The following is a 19,912-nucleotide window of genomic DNA, read 5'->3' as shown; positions in this document are numbered from 1 at the left end:
CCGCAGGTTCAGAAAGTGAACTGAAGTCTGGGTCTGAGAGTCCTATTTTTATACATGGTGCCTGTAGGAAGCTGGGTTTCTGTTGCAGTAATCCCCACTTTTTGCCAGACTATTGATGCACTTTGACTTGATGTGCCCTGGCTCCCTGCCAATCGGGTTCCCAGGGCCTGTGTTCTTTCCCAAAAACTGTACCTTGTACCCCCAATTGGCACCTCTCATGCTACATGTCAGTCCCTTGTAAAAGGTACCCCAGGTGCCCAGGGCACTGTGACCATAGGAGGCCTCTAAGGGCTGCAACACTTATTGTGCCATCCTTGGAGGCCCTGTACCTTTACAAACGCACACAGCCTTTGCAGGCTGCGTGTTTTGATGCAGAACAAAGTATAGAGTGGACATGGCAAACATCCCTGTGTGCCATGCCTACACCCGACTGCCCTTGCATAGATCAGCCACCCCTCTAGCTGAGTGCACTATACCAGTGGTGAGGGTACAGGGCATGAGCCCTGTACCCCTACAGTGTCTAGACCAATTCCTAGACATTGTAAATACAGTAAGGCCATTAAGAGTATATGGTGTTGGGAGTTTGTCATTACGAACTCCACAACACCAGAATGGCTTTACTGAAAACTGGGACGTTTGGTATTCAACTTCTCAGCACATTAAAAACACTCTGATACCAGTGTGGAATTAATGAAAAATGCACTCAGAGGGCATCTTAGAGATGCCCCCTGAAAAACGACCAGCTTCTGCTGGGTTCCCTAACTGGTACACACCAACCTACCACCACGAGACCTGTTTCTTGACCCCTGGGGTGGGAGCCTTCGCTACCTGAGCCCAGAAACAAAACCTTTCATGGGAGAAAGTGGTCATACCTTCCCCAGGCCAGAAAGAGCCATCTGTGGCAGGGGAGCTTCAAAGGCCTTGCAGACTTTGTAATGCGACCCCCAGGGTCTCCTACTATCAGAAGCAGACCCCCATCATGCCCAGAAGGTGTGCCCACCTCTGCCAACCCGACCCCTCAGGTGGGGGAGGCGAGGCGAAGCCCACTCTTCAGTGCCTGCCATATTGCAGATGGCGGCACTCCCCAATCAGGATTCGGATTTGTGCTCACTACCCCACGTGGGGTGAGCACACCATGGGTGTAGTCACCTCAAGGTCAGTAGCCCATTGGCTACTGAACTCAAGACCCCTAAAACGAGAACCAGGAACCAAGAAGGCAGATTCCCGCAACCTACGAAAAAGGACAAAAGAGAACGCCCAGCAGAGGAGACTGCAGAGAACAACTGACTTAGCCCCAGCCCTACCGGCCCGTCCGCAGTTTCCAGAGATCCTGTGCCAGAAGTCGTCCTGTCCTGCAGTCAGCGACATCCGGAACCCTGGGAGGACTGGCTGCCTTCAACAAATACCGAATCAGCTGTGAACAGCAGCTCTGTTCAAAAGAAACAGCCAAGAAAGACTCCGAGCCTGCTGAGGACAGAGAAACCCGACGCCTGGAACCACCATTGTACCCATTGCCCACGGCCCGAGTCAGAGTGGCCCGGTCAGGTGAAATCCGACCTCAAAACACACCCCTGCATCCAGCCACTGTACACCCTGGAGAAAAGAACCTGAGGTGCACCTACATCCCCGAGCACCCCCAACTTACCTGTACCAGCTCTTGGTTCCTACCAGAAGTCTTTCTCGACCGAGCCTGCAGCTAAAAACCAAAACTGAAAATCCACATTGAAAACAGGGCACCCAACGCCAAAACAGCACCTTGACCCAACATGCGCTGCGCCTCTGCGGGTGCACTTAGTATGCTAAACCAGAGCCCCCTTTGCCCTGAGCCTAACACCAGGAGCTTTGTTCCCACAACCCAGTGGAGGCCCCCTATCCCCCATTGGATATTATTGGGCCTCAGAACTCGGCCCCCAGCATCCCTAGTGCTGCTGAGGGTGTAACAAGAGTGCATCCTTGACCTGAGAGTAACCCTTGTTCTAACCCCAGAAACTCGACCCCAAAGACCGAGTACTTAACCAATAAATACTTTTCTCTCCATAGGAATCCATTGACTGTTTTTCTCTGAAAAATGTTCCAAGTATGGAGTTGCTTTGTATGGAAACCTGAAAAATAACAATTGTGCAACACTGATTTTACTTGCCTTTTCTCTAGAGAATTTCCCAGTGTGATGTCTAGGCATATCACACTGAATAGAAAAAGTAACTGCTTCCTGCCGTGCCTTCTTTGAAGTGCTTGGAGTTTCCTGCTTCTATTGCCTTCGCTCCAGCCTGGCTGCATAAAAAATGAAGTGGTGTGAAGGCCTTTGAGTGGAGGTAGAGCACAGCCTATTGGTTTGCAAGTGGAGCTGTGCCCAGCTCCACCCTATCCTGCGAGCAATGGCCCATCCAAACCTTTCTAATCACTCTATTGTGTGGCTGTCTGGGAGGAATAAACATAGTCCCACTGCGAACAACACCCAATCATGTGCCCCAGGTACAGGCTCAAGGGACCAAATAGGATAGGAAAATACTAACTTTCTAAAAGTGGAAAACACAAGGGCGTTTGGCCCTATTGCGGTTGGGTAAGGCCAGAACAATTAAGCAACAAGGAGAGGACCCAACCGTCGATTTTCTAGTGCTGCAATGAATTTTCCAGACTAGGATCATTCGCTTATTATAATGTTCTTAAGCATTTATTAGCTTTTCTTTTGAACTTTTTTAAATGATTCATTTAATTTGTAAAGCATGTCTGACCATAAGAGACACCATCTTCACAGTGATTTGCAGGTACTAAACAAACATTATATACATCCAACATAAATGAAAATACATTCATTATATACATAAAACATAAATGGTGAATACATTGAGGTTAAATCCAGTCACTTAAGAATACAACACACTAATATATTTTTTTGATAAGCAATTTTATTGTTTTGATAAAGAACACGCACCAGCAGTAAGTCATTGGATAGCAACAATATTGACACACAGCCAACTAAAAGAGCAAATACATTGCCTTTAACCCCACCATGTAGCAATGAATACAAGCATTATGTACTAAGTTCAGGCTACTCCACAGCACCCAGCCATTTTCCCCACACCCTCCGATATTACTTAGGACACCCCTGTGCTTCTATCATGGGTTTTTCTTGTACCGCGCACCAATCCACCCCTTTTTGCCATTTTTCAGAACATGGTGGTGTGGGAAGCTTCCAGGAGGCGGCTATGTCCCGCTTGGCCACAACCATAGCTGTATTGAGAAGTAGTTTCTCGTTCCTGGACGTGTCCAGTCCATCTGTAATCCCGAGAAGGGATTGTCGAGGATCATTGGGAACCTCCCACCCCAGGACGTCAGTAAGCGCGCTTTCAATCTCACCCCAGAACCGAGCCAGTCGGGGGCATGCCCATACCATGTGGAACAAGTTGGCCGGATCGTGTCCACACCTCGTGCACGAGGCCGACGGGTAAAAAACGCTCGATGGAGGCGCTTTGGGGTTAGGTAGGCAGCATGTAAATAGTATAATTGGATCAAGTGAGTTTGGCGGATGCAGTGACCATCTTGGGTGACATGAGGGCATCACACCAATCTTCCTCCTCCAAGGGACCCACCCACTCCTCCCATTGGCCCCTGAGTCGGTCTAGTGAGGTCAGGGTGTTATTGATTAGTGTCTGGTAGATGCGGGAGATACCCCCTTTCTCCAGGTCGCCTGTTATTGTCTGTGCCTCGGGGGGGGACTGTATTCAGGGATCCTTGTTTCATCCAATATTTGTACTTGGAGTATCTGGACTAGAGGTCCTTAAAAAGGGCATGTAGCCCCTCGTCTACACGTCACCGGGTTGAGAGATCCCTATGAGATACCACATTCGAAATCCCTGCAGCCCACTGACCTCTCTGAGCCATGTACCATGCCATAGAGGCATGTGTTGGGTGAGTTTGTGTGTCCACTGGGTATGTCGCAGAGATGCTTGCCAGGCTAAGAGCGCAGAGCGCGTGACTTCAGGCAAGGTAGATTGGATGGATTCCCCGTTTATTAGGGACTGGATTTTGGGCAGGCCGAGCTCGCTTAGTTCAAACATATAGGCCAAGTCAGACCAACCCCGTTAAATCAGTCATGTATATTCAATAGGCGAGTCGCCAAGTAGTATAGGTATAAATGTGTCATCCCCATGCCCCAGTCAAGTGATGGCATCCGGCAGGTATTTAACGCCAGCCGTGCCTCACCCCCAACCCACCTGAGGAATTTAGTGGCCACAGTATCCAGCTCCCAATACCACCCCCGTGGAAAGCAGAAGGGGGTGTTTTAGAGAAGGTAAAGAAATCTGGGAAGAATCATTGAGGGACCATCCCAGTTCCGTGGAGGAGAGCAACCCAGATCCCCAGATATTTAAAAGACTGACGCTTAAGCGGTATCGTGGACTGCCAGTTGTAGCACACTCTGGAGAGATGTAATGGGACCAGGACTGACATACTAGAATTCATTTGGAGGCTTGCCCGGAGAATCGCAGGATCTGGAGACAACGAGGACCCGACTGGGCGGGTTCAGCCAAAAAGAGCAGGACCATTCCCATCCCGAACTAAACTCTCGGACCGAATCAAGGTCTCTAGAGGCTCCATTGCTAAGGTAAATAGAAGGTGCATCCCTGTCTTATTCCCCTTTGAATGGGGAAGGCGTCAGAGAGAACACCATTGACCAAGACACGCGCTTGAGGCCACGTGTACAGAACCCATACCAGCTGATGGAAGCGAGGGCCAAAACTTATTGCGGCTAGCACGTCACCCAGGTATGTCCAATCCACGGAGTCGAACGCTTCTCAAAATCGATGAGAAGGCGGTCAAGATCGACCTGAGCAGCAGAGTCCAGTTGAGGGAGGTGAGCACCACCAGCATCCTGCAACTCGTAGAGTGATGGTACTGAGGTTCGTTCAACATAGAGTAGACGGTAGAAGGCGGCAAATGCGCCGGCCATAGCCACCGGGATCGTTGTCGACCCATCCTGAGCCAATATTTCTGGGATAATGCAGATCGCTCTTGGATATGTGACGAGCTATGAAGGATTGTGCCGTTTTTATCACCCCAGCCGTAAACTCTGGTCGCAGAGGATCTCCAGAGGAGCTTGGCGGCATCCAATGAGGGTTGTTTAATTTCGGCTCGAATGCAAGCGGGGTGACGCTCTCGAGCAGTGTCGCCATCAACGGAAAGGGATTGCTCAAGGCGTAGCGCTTGCGCCTCCTGTGAAGTAATTTGTAGCAGTTGGGCCAGTTGCTGACTTTGGATGTGGCCTTTGGCAAAGCCACAAATAGTGGCCTTGCCCGCCTCCCATAGGGTACCCGAGGAAGGAACCGATCCCACATTGGTTAAGAAGTATTGCTTCAGTTCCGATCCCACAACCTTCCTTAAAGTTTTTGTCCTGAAGGAACCAAGCGTTCAACCGCAATATTGGGCGTGAGTAGGAGGGAGGAGCCGCTGTACTAAGGAGCAACGGGGAATGGTTGGAGATAAATCTAGGGGGTATTTGGAAATCTTGGATCGTGGTGCCGTCGGTAGACGGGATGAAGATTGCATCTATGCGCATCTGCGTGTGGTGTGCGGCTATGGTGTGCGTGAACTGTTTAGTGTGTGAGTGCCGGATTCGCCATGCATCGCAAAGGCCCCGGGATTCAGCCCAATTCATTAATTGTTTTGCTTGCGCCAGCCTGGAGGTAGATAGGGGACCTGTCGTGTCAAGAAGCGGGGTGCAAATGCGTTAGTCACCTTCGATAACAGTGGACCCCAGGGGGAGGGTGGTCAGCAGAGCGGTGGATTGTTTCAGAGTCGCAGCAAGCATCAAGGGGGGTGAGTACAAGGACACAAAGTTAAGAAGAGTGACCCCCAGTGTACTGCAAATGATCAAGAATGTGCTCTGCGGGTCATGAATAACTTGCGGAAACACAAAGGGAAGGGTGCGTTTCAATATTATGGCCACTCCACAAGAACCTCGAGCAAAGCCCGAGTGCCAAACCCTATCGTAGCCGTATCGCGCTAGGAAGGAGCAGTGGTTACCCAACAAGTGTGTCTCCTGAAGCATAAGCACTCCTATATCGAGGCGATTTGCGTAGCACAGGACGGCAGTTCGTTTGTGACGGTCTAATGGACTATTAACGTTCCAGGATAAAATATGGAGGGCTCCTTCGGAGATGGTATGTCAGTCATGGGGGCTGCAGGTCGCTGCAGTGGCTTGTCATACCTTGGAGAGCCAATGGCAATTGTGGCGTCTGGAACAGGTGTGAGAGCGCGCTGATGGGAAGGACCGTGTGTGTAAGACCCATAGGGAGATGGGGCCGAGTGTCGTGTGGGTGTTGGTGCAGCAAAACAACAAAAAAACAAAATAAACCTTGGGAACAAACAGTCTCAACCCTCTCCCCCGCCCTCCCCCCACCCTATACTTCGAGAACAGAAGCAACTGTCGACCCCCCCCTAGAACCAGAAAACCAAACTAAAATGCTTGGGTTGAGAAGCGGGGAAGGACCCCTCCATATGAGCGGATGTACAGTGTCTCAGCAGGAAGAGAAGAAGTAGAGCAAACAGTCTGCTAGAACCCCGGATCCTCCGGAAGTCGGGCACGTGCTCAAAGTGCCAACCGGTTCAGTGGTCGCTCAGCAGCACTTCAAAGGGTCGGGCTATGAGAAAGGTCAGTGTCCGCTCCCGGAAGGTCCCGCGGGCCACCAGAAGCTTGGATTCGGAGACGGGGAGGGGAGGCCGAGGAACTGGAGGAACTTCCAGGTCCCTGAGCTGTTAGGCTTGAGGATCTTTAGAATGCCATTTGAAACCGGTGTTTCCTGCCGGAGTGTGTGTCGCTGGCGATCCCGGCGGCCGGGGCTCTGCGGGCTGGGAGCCCGGCAGACCGGGGGACGGGATGCGTTGTTGCCTGAGGGCCGCTCCTCTGTTAACCAAGTCCAGGCGACTTGAAGGGAGTCGAAGAAGAGCGTAGCGTTTTGAAAGATGACCCGTAGGTGTGCCGGGAATTGCAATTGGTATTGGAGGACCAGGTATCTAAAATTCTTCTTGACCGCAAAGTAGGATCGACATTGGTCCTGCACTTCCTTGGTGTAGTCTGGGAATACCATAATGGTGTGGTTTTGGAACTTCAAAGGACCTTGGGAACGCGCTTCGTGTAGGATGGCATCACGGTCTTTAAAGTGGAGGATATTCAGGGTAAAAGGGCGATGAGTGGCCCTGGCCGGTGGTTTTGGAGCAAGACATCGGTGGGCCCTACACCACGAAACCGGCAGAAAGAGTCTTGCTGCATCCAAGAGGAAAACCAAGTCTCCACAAAGGCGGCCGCCTGGTTCTATTCAACACATTTTGGGAAACCCACCAGTCGGAGGTTGTTGCGGCATGTGCGATTTTCCACATCTTCGGCGCGCCGGTGAAGTTCTCTGGTGTGTGAGCTCAAGCGGGCCACTTGGTTCTTAAGCTGGCGAATATCAACCTCCGCCGTTGAGATTTGGGACTCTGCTTCAGTTATTTGGACAGTGGCGTTACGGAGATCCTGCTGGAGGAGACACACATCCACCTTGACCTCCCCTATTTTCCCCTCCACCGAAGCCTACGAAGAGCTGATGGCCTGCTGGATAGTCGCAAGGTCCGTGCCTGGCATAGGGGGAATGCCGTCTGCTTGTCCAGGTGGATCAGGCCCTTAGGTGGTGAATCGTCCATTTTGGTTTGTGTGGGAGCGGTCGCGGACTTGGGGGCCCTGTCTCTTCCCATGATCCGCAGCCGGACGGGCCGCGGGGGCTGCGAGAGCTGGAGTAGGGGAAATGTCAATCCCGGCCAAAGATCCAGTTGTGTGGGTTAGATTCTGGAAGATCAACCACGTGGCAGCGTGCTCACTGTCAGTCAAAGGGTGGACCTGGGATGTTTCAGACCGCCCCGATGCCGCACGCTTCTGTACTCTTATGAGACTGGCGGGGAGAGAGGGAGGATGAAGGTAGCATGCGCTTTCGGGGGCGTGGCTGCAAGATGGCCGATCTCTGAGTGGGCTCTACCGGCCAAGCAAAAAAATCCGTAATAATCCTGTCGACATCCCTACCTTTGCTGCACTTTGAGGCTAAATCCTGTCTTCCCAATAAGTGAGGCGCCGAACCATCGCGCTGCCGCCTCCTGGTTGTGTCCGGTGGCGGTGAGGCGCCATCTCTCCGGGACGTCAGGCCTACGACCTCTGTACCGCGAGGTCGGGCCTACTCTGCAGGGGACTGCCTGTGAGCACTGGACGCCGCTGGGACACCGTTTGCCACCCGTGGGTGAGTGGGGCTGCTGCTGTGGCTCTGCAGGCAGGGTTGGGGGCTTGACCGTCCCGCCCGACCTGGTGTTCTGCGGGGTGGGCACCAGGCTTTTGGCGTGCTCAAGGCTGCTCCGCACGGCTGCCACAAGTGCCCGGGCTTGGTGCTGAGGGCGGCGCCCCCCCCCGCGAATCCCCGCTCGCCTTCACCACAGTCAGGTGTGCGCCCCCCAACGTCAATCTGCCTCTCGAGCTGCGTGGGAGCTGCCCGCTTCTTTCTGCGCCCTGCCTGCCTCCGATCCCACCTTTGAACCTCGCCTGGGTGTTACACAGACAAGATTGGGCCTTAGACCTGCTGTGGCCCCACCGGCCCCTTGCTTGTTGCCTTCTCGCCGCCTTCTAAGCTGGCCCACCTAACATCACCACGGCTGCACTTACAACACCCCTGCTAACTGTCGCTGCTGCCCCTGTGGGCTCATCGGGGTTGCTTGCACCTTGCTCTGCCGCTTTGCCTGGTTGCGCCTCGCTGCCCTGGACTCGCCTCACGGGGTGCGCCCTGGCCGGAATCTCGTCTTCTGAGTGTGGTTGCCTGGCCTTGTGGCTGGGTGCGTGGAGTGTCTCCGCCCTGGTTTCTCCTATGGGCTCATTGACTTTCGGCTTTGGTGGTGCCCTAATTTGACTCGCTTTTTGTGGGTTGGCGGGAATGGGCTGGTTGCCTATATTGAACTGGCCTGCAGCTCGCAGGATATCCTGCTTGGCAACCTTAGTAGCCTGGTGCCTCGGGGGGAGCTTGCCCGGGTCGCACCATCATTCATCCACGCTACTTCCCACTCCCAGGGCTCCACGTTTCTTCTTTTCTGCTCCTCAAGGTGTCCCTCGCCACTCCCCAGTGGCGTCATTGAGCGGAATACACTTACCTCTCGTTTCACTACTACTGCCAGCTGTCAAGGGTCTGCGGGCCTCTGGCTCTTCTCAACTGTATCCCGCCTCCTGTGGGCCGCTCCTTGGCCGCCGGGGCCTCCCATCTTGGGGAAAAACGATCCAAAACAGCCCAAGATAGCATTCGAGCTCCGGAGGTCTTCTCGCCAGGACGGTGCGGGCTCCGACTGTGCCGACTCCGCTGTCACCATGGAGGCCCCCCTCAAATCGTGAGGACGACCTCAAGGCTATCATGCTGGACGTCAAATCCATGGTGACGGGTATAACCACCCAGCTGGACCAACTTTCAGCCCGTTTGGACACAGTGAAGGCCCGTGTCGACTCCATGACAACCGGATTCTCCACGTCAAAACCAGGGTCTCGGACGCTGAGGATGCTGCCACCCAGGACCGGCAGAAACTACTGCAGATGGACAAGATCCTGGCCATTATCTGGTAAAATAACGAGGATTTGGAGGCCCTTTCCGGGCGGAGCAACCTCCGCATCCAGAGCCCACCAACATTTCTAGGATGGAGGACTTTGTGGAACAGCTGATTAAGAAACTATTTGGTGACGTCCTCTCTCCTCGGTTTTCATCGTGGAGCTTGCACATCGACTGTCTCCGCGCCCTATCATTGCCAAGATCTTGGAACTACCGGTACCGGGACGCCATTCTTCGTGCTGCACGTGACAAGGGCGCCATCACCCACGAGGGTAATGCACTCTCCTTTTACCCATACTATACCCTCGCCGTCCAAGCCTCACAGAGAGAATTCCTTCCTGCCAAGCACATTCTCCTAAAGCACGAGGTTTCGTACTCCCTGGCCTGTCCGGCGAAGCTGAGGGTTCGTCAGGGCACAAAAACACTCTTTTTCCCCGACCGCAGAGAGGCCCTGAAGTGTGCTAAGAGATTGGACAAAGATGCCCGCTCCTCCCCTTCTACATCTCAGCCTGATGGGGCTGGTCGTCTCAGTGATAACGATTGAGAAGTTCAGTCATTACTAATTCATCACCTTCCCCCTTTTTTTCTGAATGATGTCTGACATATCTATTGCTTGGCCACCCTACCTCTCTGCAGGTGTGTATGCCGTACCCTGCCATTCCTTCACGGGATGATTCCCTATTCTCCCATTGTTTCTTTCGCTCCTAGTTGTGGGTTCTCAGGGTGGGGCGGGTGGAAAACTCAGCCTGTTTGGGGGGTTGAAGTGGGTGCGGGGTGGGTGGGGTTTTTAAGTCTGGGGTTGTTGTGCAGGGAGGTGGTGGTGGTGGGGGGGGGGGGGGGGGTTTTCAGGATGCTCTGCTCCTCTTTTGTGGAGGCGGCTTCAGTTTGCCGCCTTATTGTTGCTCAGTATTGCCATTACATGTTTCAATATTGACACTGTACTGTGCTTATTGCTTTGGCTATTCACATTTAGTCTTGCAGGCTATGTTCCATTGTGCTCTTTGACTTGCTCTGCTTCTGCTCACTGGTCATGTATTGGAAGGTCAACCTGTCGCTCCACTGCTACCTCCCTCCCCTAACATGCCGCCTCTCCTGTGGTTTGTCCCGTGTTGTGCTGTTACTGCTCACTGTGGTGATTTGCGATCCGGGCCTTGCCTTCCATTTAGTTGCTTACGCGCCTCTCCAGCACTGTCCAGATAGTGGAATTCCCCCGTGGGCCATTCCAAGGTGTCTGCTCTCCCTCCCGCCTGGATCGCTGGCCGCCGCCCTCCTTCGTTCCTTTTCCCCATGTGCGCTGTGCTTCTCTGTGGGGCCTGCCGCCTGCGCTGCGTGGTACTGTACTTTATACTGCCCCTCTATGGCTGACGTAGTCTGCTGGTCCTGGAATGTCCGGGGCCTGAATGATCCCCGCAAGGCCCGACTGATTCATTCACGTCTACAACGACACAAAGTGGATATATGTCTCTGCAAGGAGACGCACCTGCTGCCGGGGACTATCTTCAAACTCTAATCCCGATACTGGGGGTAATCCCATTCTGCCACCTACTCATCGTATGTCAGGGGTGTCTCCATTCTGATACGGCAGGGCCTCCCTTGGCAGACCGACCGGGTGCTCCTTGATCCGAAAGGCAGGTGTGTCATTCTCCATGGTTTACTACTCGCTCAACCTGTTACGATTGCCGCGGTCTATGGCCCCAATTGCGACGACGCTGACTTCTTCAATCACATTTGGCATCTTATCTCCTCCTGTGGTCCCGCGGCGATCCTCTGGGGGGGGACAACTTTAATGTCACTCTATCCGCGACACCTTACCGATAGGGTTCCCACACGTCTCATCCGCGTGCAGCTGCAGCTCTTTTATCTACTCCAACCGATAATTCGCTTTACGACACTTGGCACGACTCCCATCCTGACGTGCGGGAGGGCACCTGCTTCACTGGTGTGCGGGCTGTTGGTCGTCCATAGACTTTTGGCTGACCTCGCCGGATGCTCTGTCCTGGCTAACCGATGTGGTGCACCTGGCTCGCACCTTTTCTGACCACACACCAGTCCAGATCCGTCTCCGCCCTCCTCATTCCCCGCGATGGGCCTTTACTTGGCGCCTTCCCCCAAACGCCCTCCGGGACTCTGCTTTTTGTGCGGACGTCCAAACTGCGATCACGAACTACTTTGATCTCAACGTGGGCTCTGTGGAGTCTGCTTCCACCCTATGTGAAGCTTTTAAGGCAGTCATTCGTGGCAAATGTATTTCCAAACAGACCGGCGTCCTTCTATCTATTTGTGCCACTCCGGCTAAGCTTGAGTCGGAAATCAAGGATCTGGATGCTGCCCAGGCGGACGCACCCCAGTCTCGAGACCCTGGCACTACTGTGTCAAAAACGCACTGAATTTTCGGATGAGGCTGGTCGCGAACTGTCCTTTCTGGGCATAGAGGGTTGGGCGCGCCGCTTTGTTGAGGGGGACCGCCCGGGGCACACTCTCGCTAATCTTCTGCGCCCACCGCGAGCTGCTTCCTATGTCACGGCCTTAAGTGATTGCGTCCCGGACAGGACTACCTCCTGGAGTACATAAAATCCCGCTTTCTTGACTTTTACTTACAGCTCTATTCTGCTGGCACTCCCCTGCCACGGGAGGATTTCGATCAATATTTCGATTCCGTTGCGCTGGTCTGGTTGGTAGACTACCACCGTAAATTCCTTGATGAACCGTTTTCCAGGGAAGAAATATTGGCTGCCATCAGTAGTTTACCCCGGCTGTAAGGCCCCTGGATTAGATGGCCTGCCAGCCTCGTTCTGCAAAACATTCGCCGATCTTTTGGAGCCACATCTGGCTGCTATGTACAACGACTCTTTTGATACCGGTTCCTTCCCGCCTTCCCTGCATGAGGCGCTGATAACTTTGCTTCTTAAACCCGATGAGCCTGCGGACCGTCGTGACTCATACCGCCCCCTTTCTTTAATAAATATAGACAACAAAATCTTTGCCAAATTGATCGTCTCCCGCCTTCTTTTACTTATGCCCACCATTGCACTTCCCGATCAATTCGAATTTCATTCTCGGTAGGGCCACCTCGCATAACCTCTGTACTATTTTTCTCTGTATTGTATCAAATTAATCCTAACCTACCGGCCATGGCTGCCTTGCTGGACGCCACGAAGGCGTTTGATACGCTGGAGTGGCCTTTTTTATTTACATCTTGCCGCGTATGGGCTTCAGTGAAATCTTTTTGCGTACGGTCAGGCTCCTCTATACCAATCCCTCGGCACGTCTCCGCATCAACGGCAATTCTCCGACCCTATTATTATTGTTCGAGGCACAGTCCGCTATCGCCTATGCTTTTTGCTATAGCGATGGAGCCCCTGGCCACCAGATTGCGGCAGCACCACACCCACAGGGTATTGGTTTCTCGTCCCCCTTCCTGCTAGTCTCAATGTATGCGGACGACGTTACTCTGTATGTCCGTCATTCCCCAAGAGAACCTTAGCCCTCTGGTCCAGGAGATCATTCGCTTTGGCGGGCTGTCAGGCATCCAGGTGAACTGGAGCAAGTGTGTTCTATTCCCCTTGACTGACGCCACCGTGCCATTCTCACCTGATTTTCTATTTCTGTGGGCTTCTGGCCCCACGCGCTATTTGGGCATCTGCATGAGTAGTGATCTGGATGAACTGTGGAGATCAAACTTCGGGGGTGCGGTAGACTGGCTGGAATCCAGGATTCCATTGTGGAGCCGACTTCCGCTGTCTCTGGCGGGCCGCATCGCAATCGCCAAAATGGTTGTCCTTCCTAAATTTTTTTACTTGTTTTTCAACATCCCTATCCCCCCTCACTTCTCATTTCTTTAGCAAACTACGCTCCCTAGTCATTTCCCTCGTTTGGGCGGGTAACAGCCAAGAGTAGCTTATGACAGCCTTACTCTACCCATGTCTGCGGGTGGGTTGGGCGTGCCTGACTTCAGGCTCTATGCCCTGTGCGCCCAGGCCAGCTTCCTGCACTTTTGGATCCACCCCTCCCCTTAGCAGCCTCATGTCGCAGTTGAGACAGATGTAGCAGCTCCCTGGCCTCTGTCCACAGCTTTGTTTGCTCCCAGCGGTGTGCCCTCGGGCTGAGGTTGACATGGTCGAGACGCTGCGATGGGCCTGATCAGGCCTGCGCCGGCTGTCTGGAGTACCCCTGCTCTCAGCCAACTCTGTGCCAATAGTGAATCATCTGGACCTCCCCTCACTTAAGGCTTCCAGCCTGTCCATGAGTGCGACACGCTTGGGCCTGACGACGGTGGCCGATCTCTATCCGGAGAACACCTTATATATGCTCCCTGACGCCTCGGGCCACTGGACATGCTTCTATTCTATCCGCTGTGCCCCACGTGCCGGAAGCTGCATTCCACTTTTCCTCCGTTCAGCCCCCCCCCCCCCCCCCCCCCCCCCCAAGTCTGCTCTGGATTGCATCTATACCTCCTCGTCCCCGCACAAATTAGTTCGCAAATTATATGCATTCACCCTAGTGTGTGCCCCCATTTTCTCTGATCGTGCTCGGGAGGCATGGGTGCGGATCTTGGTACCGACATCTCGTCAGCTGACTGGCTTTACTGCTGTAATCAGACGAAGAAGCTGTCACCGAACTACCGGCTTCGTTTGATCCATTTCAAGTACCTGCACAGGCTTAACCTCACCCCGGTGCAGCTCCACGGGCTCTGGCTTACTCCTGGCGACAATTGTGAGCGTTTTGCTGCTCCTGCGGCGGACTTTGCTTCATCTTGCTTGGCTCTGTCCTAAGGTCTTGGAGTTCTGGCAGGCGGTGTCTTCCGCCATTTCTGACATCACTGGCGCTACGGTGCGCCCCGATCAACCTCTGTGCCTTCTCGGTATCGTCAAATACTGCCCTGACTTCTCTCGCCGTCTGATCGCGATGCTGCTGGTCCTTGCTAAGCGTAGGGTGGCCATGTGTTGGGGTCGCCAACCTGCTCCCAAGGTTGAGAGTTGGCTGGAGGACGCCTCTCGGTGCCTGACTCTCCTATCGGAGTTCTGTGATTTAATGCCTGCTACGTCCCAACCTGTTGACATCTGGGGCCCTCTCGTTACCTACCTTCTTTCCCGTTCCCACTCCAGTGGCGCAGCCTCTCCCGTGCTCCCCGTCGGCCCTGGGTCCGCAGCGGCCGCCGGCGCTGGTCAGTGACTGCTTCTCCTCCTGCCATGGGCGTGCCTGCCCTCCTTTTCTTAGCCCCTCACTGCTGACACTGCTCTGTGTGCGTTTCTCCATGAGGGAGGGATCTCGGTGATGTGGAGTTGTGATATCATCCTCACGTAGATTTAGTGTGCTGAAAGTTGACACCTATCTGTAATAGAAAGCTTGACCTGCTCTTTGTTTTGTATATTTGCACTGCGATATTGCACGATGTACTGTCTGCCTTGATTCTTCTCAATAAAGGTATTTGAATTTCCTTCTTTTTTAAAGTAGCGTGCGCTTTCGGATGGTCGTCGTCCAGGGAGGCTCAAGCCACCTGAAGAGAGGACTGTCAAGCCGCGCCTCGCCGGCCCGGAGTGGCGGCCGACAGAAAAGGGGGGGGGGGAAGTTCCGGCCTCCTGCAGGGTGTAGGCCGGGCAACAGGCCAACTTGGCCTCATGGCTTGGACTACGGCAACAGGCCAGAGGCGCCCCAGACCCAGGTACAGCACCCCTTTCCACAGTCCCTCTCCGCAGGGTGACAAGGGCTAGATTGATGGAAGGGCAGGGGCACGCTGGGGCAGATATGGCAGAGGTGAGCACTCTTGCTAAAAGCACCATCAGCAAGATCCCCAGGGCTTGCCGGGCAAGACCAAGTATGGTGTCTCAGGCTGCTGTGGCTCCACGGAGGGTCGGGGGGGGGGGGGGAGTGGTGGGGAGGGGGGGGGGGGGGAGTGGTGGGTTGGGCAGCCACGGATGACCCTTTATAGACCTCCGGGCCCAGCAAGGCAGCTGATCCCCACCCTGCCCACTACCCACTCACGGAGCATTCCTGCGTGTGGATGCTGATCTGCCGCCACCGGCGAGATTGGGCCCAGCAGAGGTAAGAGGTAGCCCAAGAATCAGCATAGGCTACCGGGTGTAGGAGACTGCCCAGTTCCAGGGGCTTGCGGATGTCCAAGCGGTGGCCAGTAAGGTATGGCACCACCTCAGATGGTGGCGGCGTGAGGGAAGAAAGGGGGCGCCTGCTGCCCATTCCGGGCAGCCGGTGGACCCCCGGTCACGGTTACAGGAAGGCAGGAGGCAGCAAAAGTAGGGCGGCCACAGCCTTCGAGAACCTGGCTGGCGCCGCGAGGATGAAAGGGAGGGGGCCCCAGGAGGGTCGGACACCAGCCCCGCTCACACTCCCACTCCGCTACTCAATATGGTAGCTGCCGCACTGAGAGCCCCTAACAGTCCGCAGCCGCTCCTCTGCCGACCCTGGAGCGGGCTCCAATGCCAATGTTGATCAGAGGTGCCAGGTAACCAGGTTATAAGATCCTTCCTGAACTGAAGTAGGTTGCTTTGGGTTCTAAGATACAGGGGCTTGGAGTTCTATAGCCTTGGGGCTAAGTGTCGGAAACTTCTGCCTCCCCATTTCAGCGTCTTTACCCTTGGAACTACAAGCAGGGACGCCGATGCGGAGTGGAGACATCTCTGTGGGGCATAACGCTTGATGCATTGGCTGATCTGCCCGGGTCCATCCTCGGGTCCAACACATGCCATAGAGGCATGTGTTGGGTGAGTTTGTGTGTCCACTGGGTATGTCGCAGAGATGCTTGCCAGGCTAAGAGCGCAGAGCGCGTGACTTCAGGCAAGGTAGATTGGATGGATTCCCCGTTTATTAGGGACTGGATTTTGGGCAGGCCGAGCTCGCTTAGTTCAAACATATAGGCCAAGTCAGACCAACCCCGTTAAATCAGTCATGTATATTCAATAGGCGAGTCGCCAAGTAGTATAGGTATAAATGTGTCATCCCCATGCCCCAGTCAAGTGATGGCATCCGGCAGGTATTTAACGCCAGCCGTGCCTCACCCCCAACCCACCTGAGGAATTTAGTGGCCACAGTATCCAGCTCCCAATACCACCCCCGTGGAAAGCAGAAGGGGGTGTTTTAGAGAAGGTAAAGAAATCTGGGAAGAATCATTGAGGGACCATCCCAGTTCCGTGGAGGAGAGCAACCCAGATCCCCAGATATTTAAAAGACTGACGCTTAAGCGGTATCGTGGACTGCCAGTTGTAGCACACTCTGGAGAGATGTAATGGGACCAGGACTGACATACTAGAATTCATTTGGAGGCTTGCCCGGAGAATCGCAGGATCTGGAGACAACGAGGACCCGACTGGGCGGGTTCAGCCAAAAAGAGCAGGACCATTCCCATCCCGAACTAAACTCTCGGACCGAATCAAGGTCTCTAGAGGCTCCATTGCTAAGGTAAATAGAAGGTGCATCCCTGTCTTATTCCCCTTTGAATGGGGAAGGCGTCAGAGAGAACACCATTGACCAAGACACGCGCTTGAGGCCACGTGTACAGAACCCTGACCAGCTGATGGAAGCGAGGGCCAAAACTTATTGCGGCTAGCACGTCACCCAGGTATGTCCAATCCACGGAGTCGAACGCTTCTCAAAATCGATGAGAAGGCGGTCAAGATCGACCTGAGCAGCAGAGTCCAGTTGAGGGAGGTGAGCACCACCAGCATCCTGCAACTCGTAGAGTGATGGTACTGAGGTTCGTTCAACATAGAGTAGACGGTAGAAGGCGGCAAATGCGCCGGCCATAGCCACCGGGATCGTTGTCGACCCATCCTGAGCCAGTATTTCTGGGATAATGCAGATCGCTCTTGGATATGTGACGAGCTATGAAGGATTGTGCCGTTTTTATCACCCCAGCCGTAAACTCTGGTCGCAGAGGATCTCCAGAGGAGCTTGGCGGCATCCAATGAGGGTTGTTTAATTTCGGCTCGAATGCAAGCGGGGTGACGCTCTCGAGCAGTGTCGCCATCAACGGAAAGGGATTGCTCAAGGCGTAGCGCTTGCGCCTCCTGTGAAGTAATTTGTAGCAGTTGGGCCAGTTGCTGACTTTGGATGTGGCCTTTGGCAAAGCCACAAATAGTGGCCTTGCCCGCCTCCCATAGGGTACCCGAGGAAGGAACCGATCCCACATTGGTTAAGAAGTATTGCTTCAGTTCCGATCCCACAACCTTCCTTAAAGTCTTTGTCCTGAAGGAACCAAGCGTTCAACCGCAATATTGGGCGTGAGTAGGAGGGAGGAGCCGCTGTACTAAGGAGCAACGGGGAATGGTTGGAGATAAATCTAGGGGGTATTTGGAAATCTTGGATCGTGGTGCCGTCGGTAGACGGGATGAAGATTGCATCTATGCGCATCTGCGTGTGGTGTGCGGCTATGGTGTGCGTGAACTGTTTAGTGTGTGAGTGCCGGATTCGCCATGCATCGCAAAGGCCCCGGGATTCAGCCCAATTCATTAATTGTTTTGCTTGCGCCAGCCTGGAGGTAGATAGGGGACCTGTCGTGTCAAGAAGCGGGGTGCAAATGCGTTAGTCACCTTCGATAACAGTGGACCCCAGGGGGAGGGTGGTCAGCAGAGCGGTGGATTGTTTCAGAGTCGCAGCAAGCATCAAGGGGGGTGAGTACAAGGACACAAAGTTAAGAAGAGTGACCCCCAGTGTACTGCAAATGATCAAGAATGTGCTCTGCGGGTCATGAATAACTTGCGGAAACACAAAGGGAAGGGTGCGTTTCAATATTATGGCCACTCCACAAGAACCTCGAGCAAAGCCCGAGTGCCAAACCCTATCGTAGCCGTATCGCGCTAGGAAGGAGCAGTGGTTACCCAACAAGTGTGTCTCCTGAAGCATAAGCACTCCTATATCGAGGCGATTTGCGTAGCACAGGACGGCAGTTCGTTTGTGACGGTCTAATGGACTATTAACGTTCCAGGATAAAATATGGAGGGCTCCTTCGGAGATGGTATGTCAGTCATGGGGGCTGCAGGTCGCTGCAGTGGCTTGTCATACCTTGGAGAGCCAATGGCAATTGTGGCGTCTGGAACAGGTGTGAGAGCGCGCTGATGGGAAGGACCGTGTGTGTAAGACCCATAGGGAGATGGATCCGAGTGTCGTGTGGGTGTTGGTGCAGCAAAACAACAAAAAAACAAAATAAACCTTGGGAACAAACAGTCTCAACCCTCTCCCCCGCCCTCCCCCCACCCTATACTTCGAGAACAGAAGCAACTGTCGACCCCCCCCTAGAACCAGAAAACCAAACTAAAATGCTTGGGTTGAGAAGCGGGGAAGGACCCCTCCATATGAGCGGATGTACAGTGTCTCAGCAGGAAGAGAAGAAGTAGAGCAAACAGTCTGCTAGAACCCCGGATCCTCCGGAAGTCGGGCACGTCCTCAAAGTGCCAACCGGTTCAGTGGTCGCTCAGCAGCACTTCAAAGGGTCGTGCTATGAGAAAGGTCAGTGTCCGCTCCCGGAAGGTCCCGCGGGCCACCAGAAGCTTGGATTCGGAGACGGGGAGGGGAGGCCGAGGAACTGGAGGAACTTCCAGGTCCCTGAGCTGTTAGGCTTGAGGATCTTTAGAATGCCATTTGAAACCGGTGTTTCCTGCCGGAGTGTGTGTCGCTGGCGATCCCGGCGGCCGGGGCTCTGCGGGCTGGGAGCCCGGCAGACCGGGGGACGGGATGCGTTGGTGCCTGAGGGCCGCTCCTCTGTTAACCAAGTCCAGGCGACTTGAAGGGAGTCGAAGAAGAGCGTAGCGTTTTGAAAGATGACCCGTAGGTGTGCCGGGAATTGCAATTGGTATTGGAGGACCAGGTATCTAAAATTCTTCTTGACCGCAAAGTAGGATCGACATTGGTCCTGCACTTCCTTGGTGTAGTCTGGGAATACCATAATGGTGTGGTTTTGGAACTTCAAAGGACCTTGGGAACGCGCTTCGTGTAGGATGGCATCACGGTCTTTAAAGTGGAGGATATTCAGGGTAAAAGGGCGATGAGTGGCCCTGGCCGGTGGTTTTGGAGCAAGACATCGGTGGGCCCTCCACCACGAAACCGGCAGAAAGAGTCTTGCTGCATCCAAGAGGAAAACCAAGTCTCCACAAAGGCGGCCGCCTGGTTCTATTCAACACATTTTGGGAAACCCACCAGTCGGAGGTTGTTGCGGCATGTGCGATTTTCCACATCTTCGGCGCGCCGGTGAAGTTCTCTGGTGTGTGAGCTCAAGCGGGCCACTTGGTTCTTAAGCTGGCGAATATCAACCTCCGCCGTTGAGATTTGGGACTCTGCTTCAGTTATTTGGACAGTGGCGTTAC

General features: G+C 54.0%; 1 protein-coding gene across 1 annotated transcript in view; it reads left to right on the top strand.

Moving 5' to 3' along the window:
- Nucleotides 1–9,616, top strand: part of LOC144752568 (poly [ADP-ribose] polymerase tankyrase-2-like) — a 281,081-nt gene extending 271,465 nt beyond the window's left edge. Inside the window, exon 20 of the mRNA XM_078640457.1 lies at nt 9,453–9,616. Coding sequence (XP_078496583.1) covers nt 9,453–9,616 — 164 coding nt within the window. The remainder of the gene's footprint in view (nt 1–9,452) is intronic.
- The last annotated feature ends 10,296 nt before the right edge of the window (nt 9,617–19,912 follow it).

This window comes from Lissotriton helveticus, chromosome 5_1 (assembly GCF_964261635.1).
Source record: "Lissotriton helveticus chromosome 5_1, aLisHel1.1, whole genome shotgun sequence".
Classification (NCBI taxonomy): Eukaryota; Metazoa; Chordata; class Amphibia; order Caudata; family Salamandridae; genus Lissotriton; species Lissotriton helveticus.
Note: the sequence above shows the minus strand (reverse complement) of the source record. Positions and strands in the feature narration are given on the sequence as shown.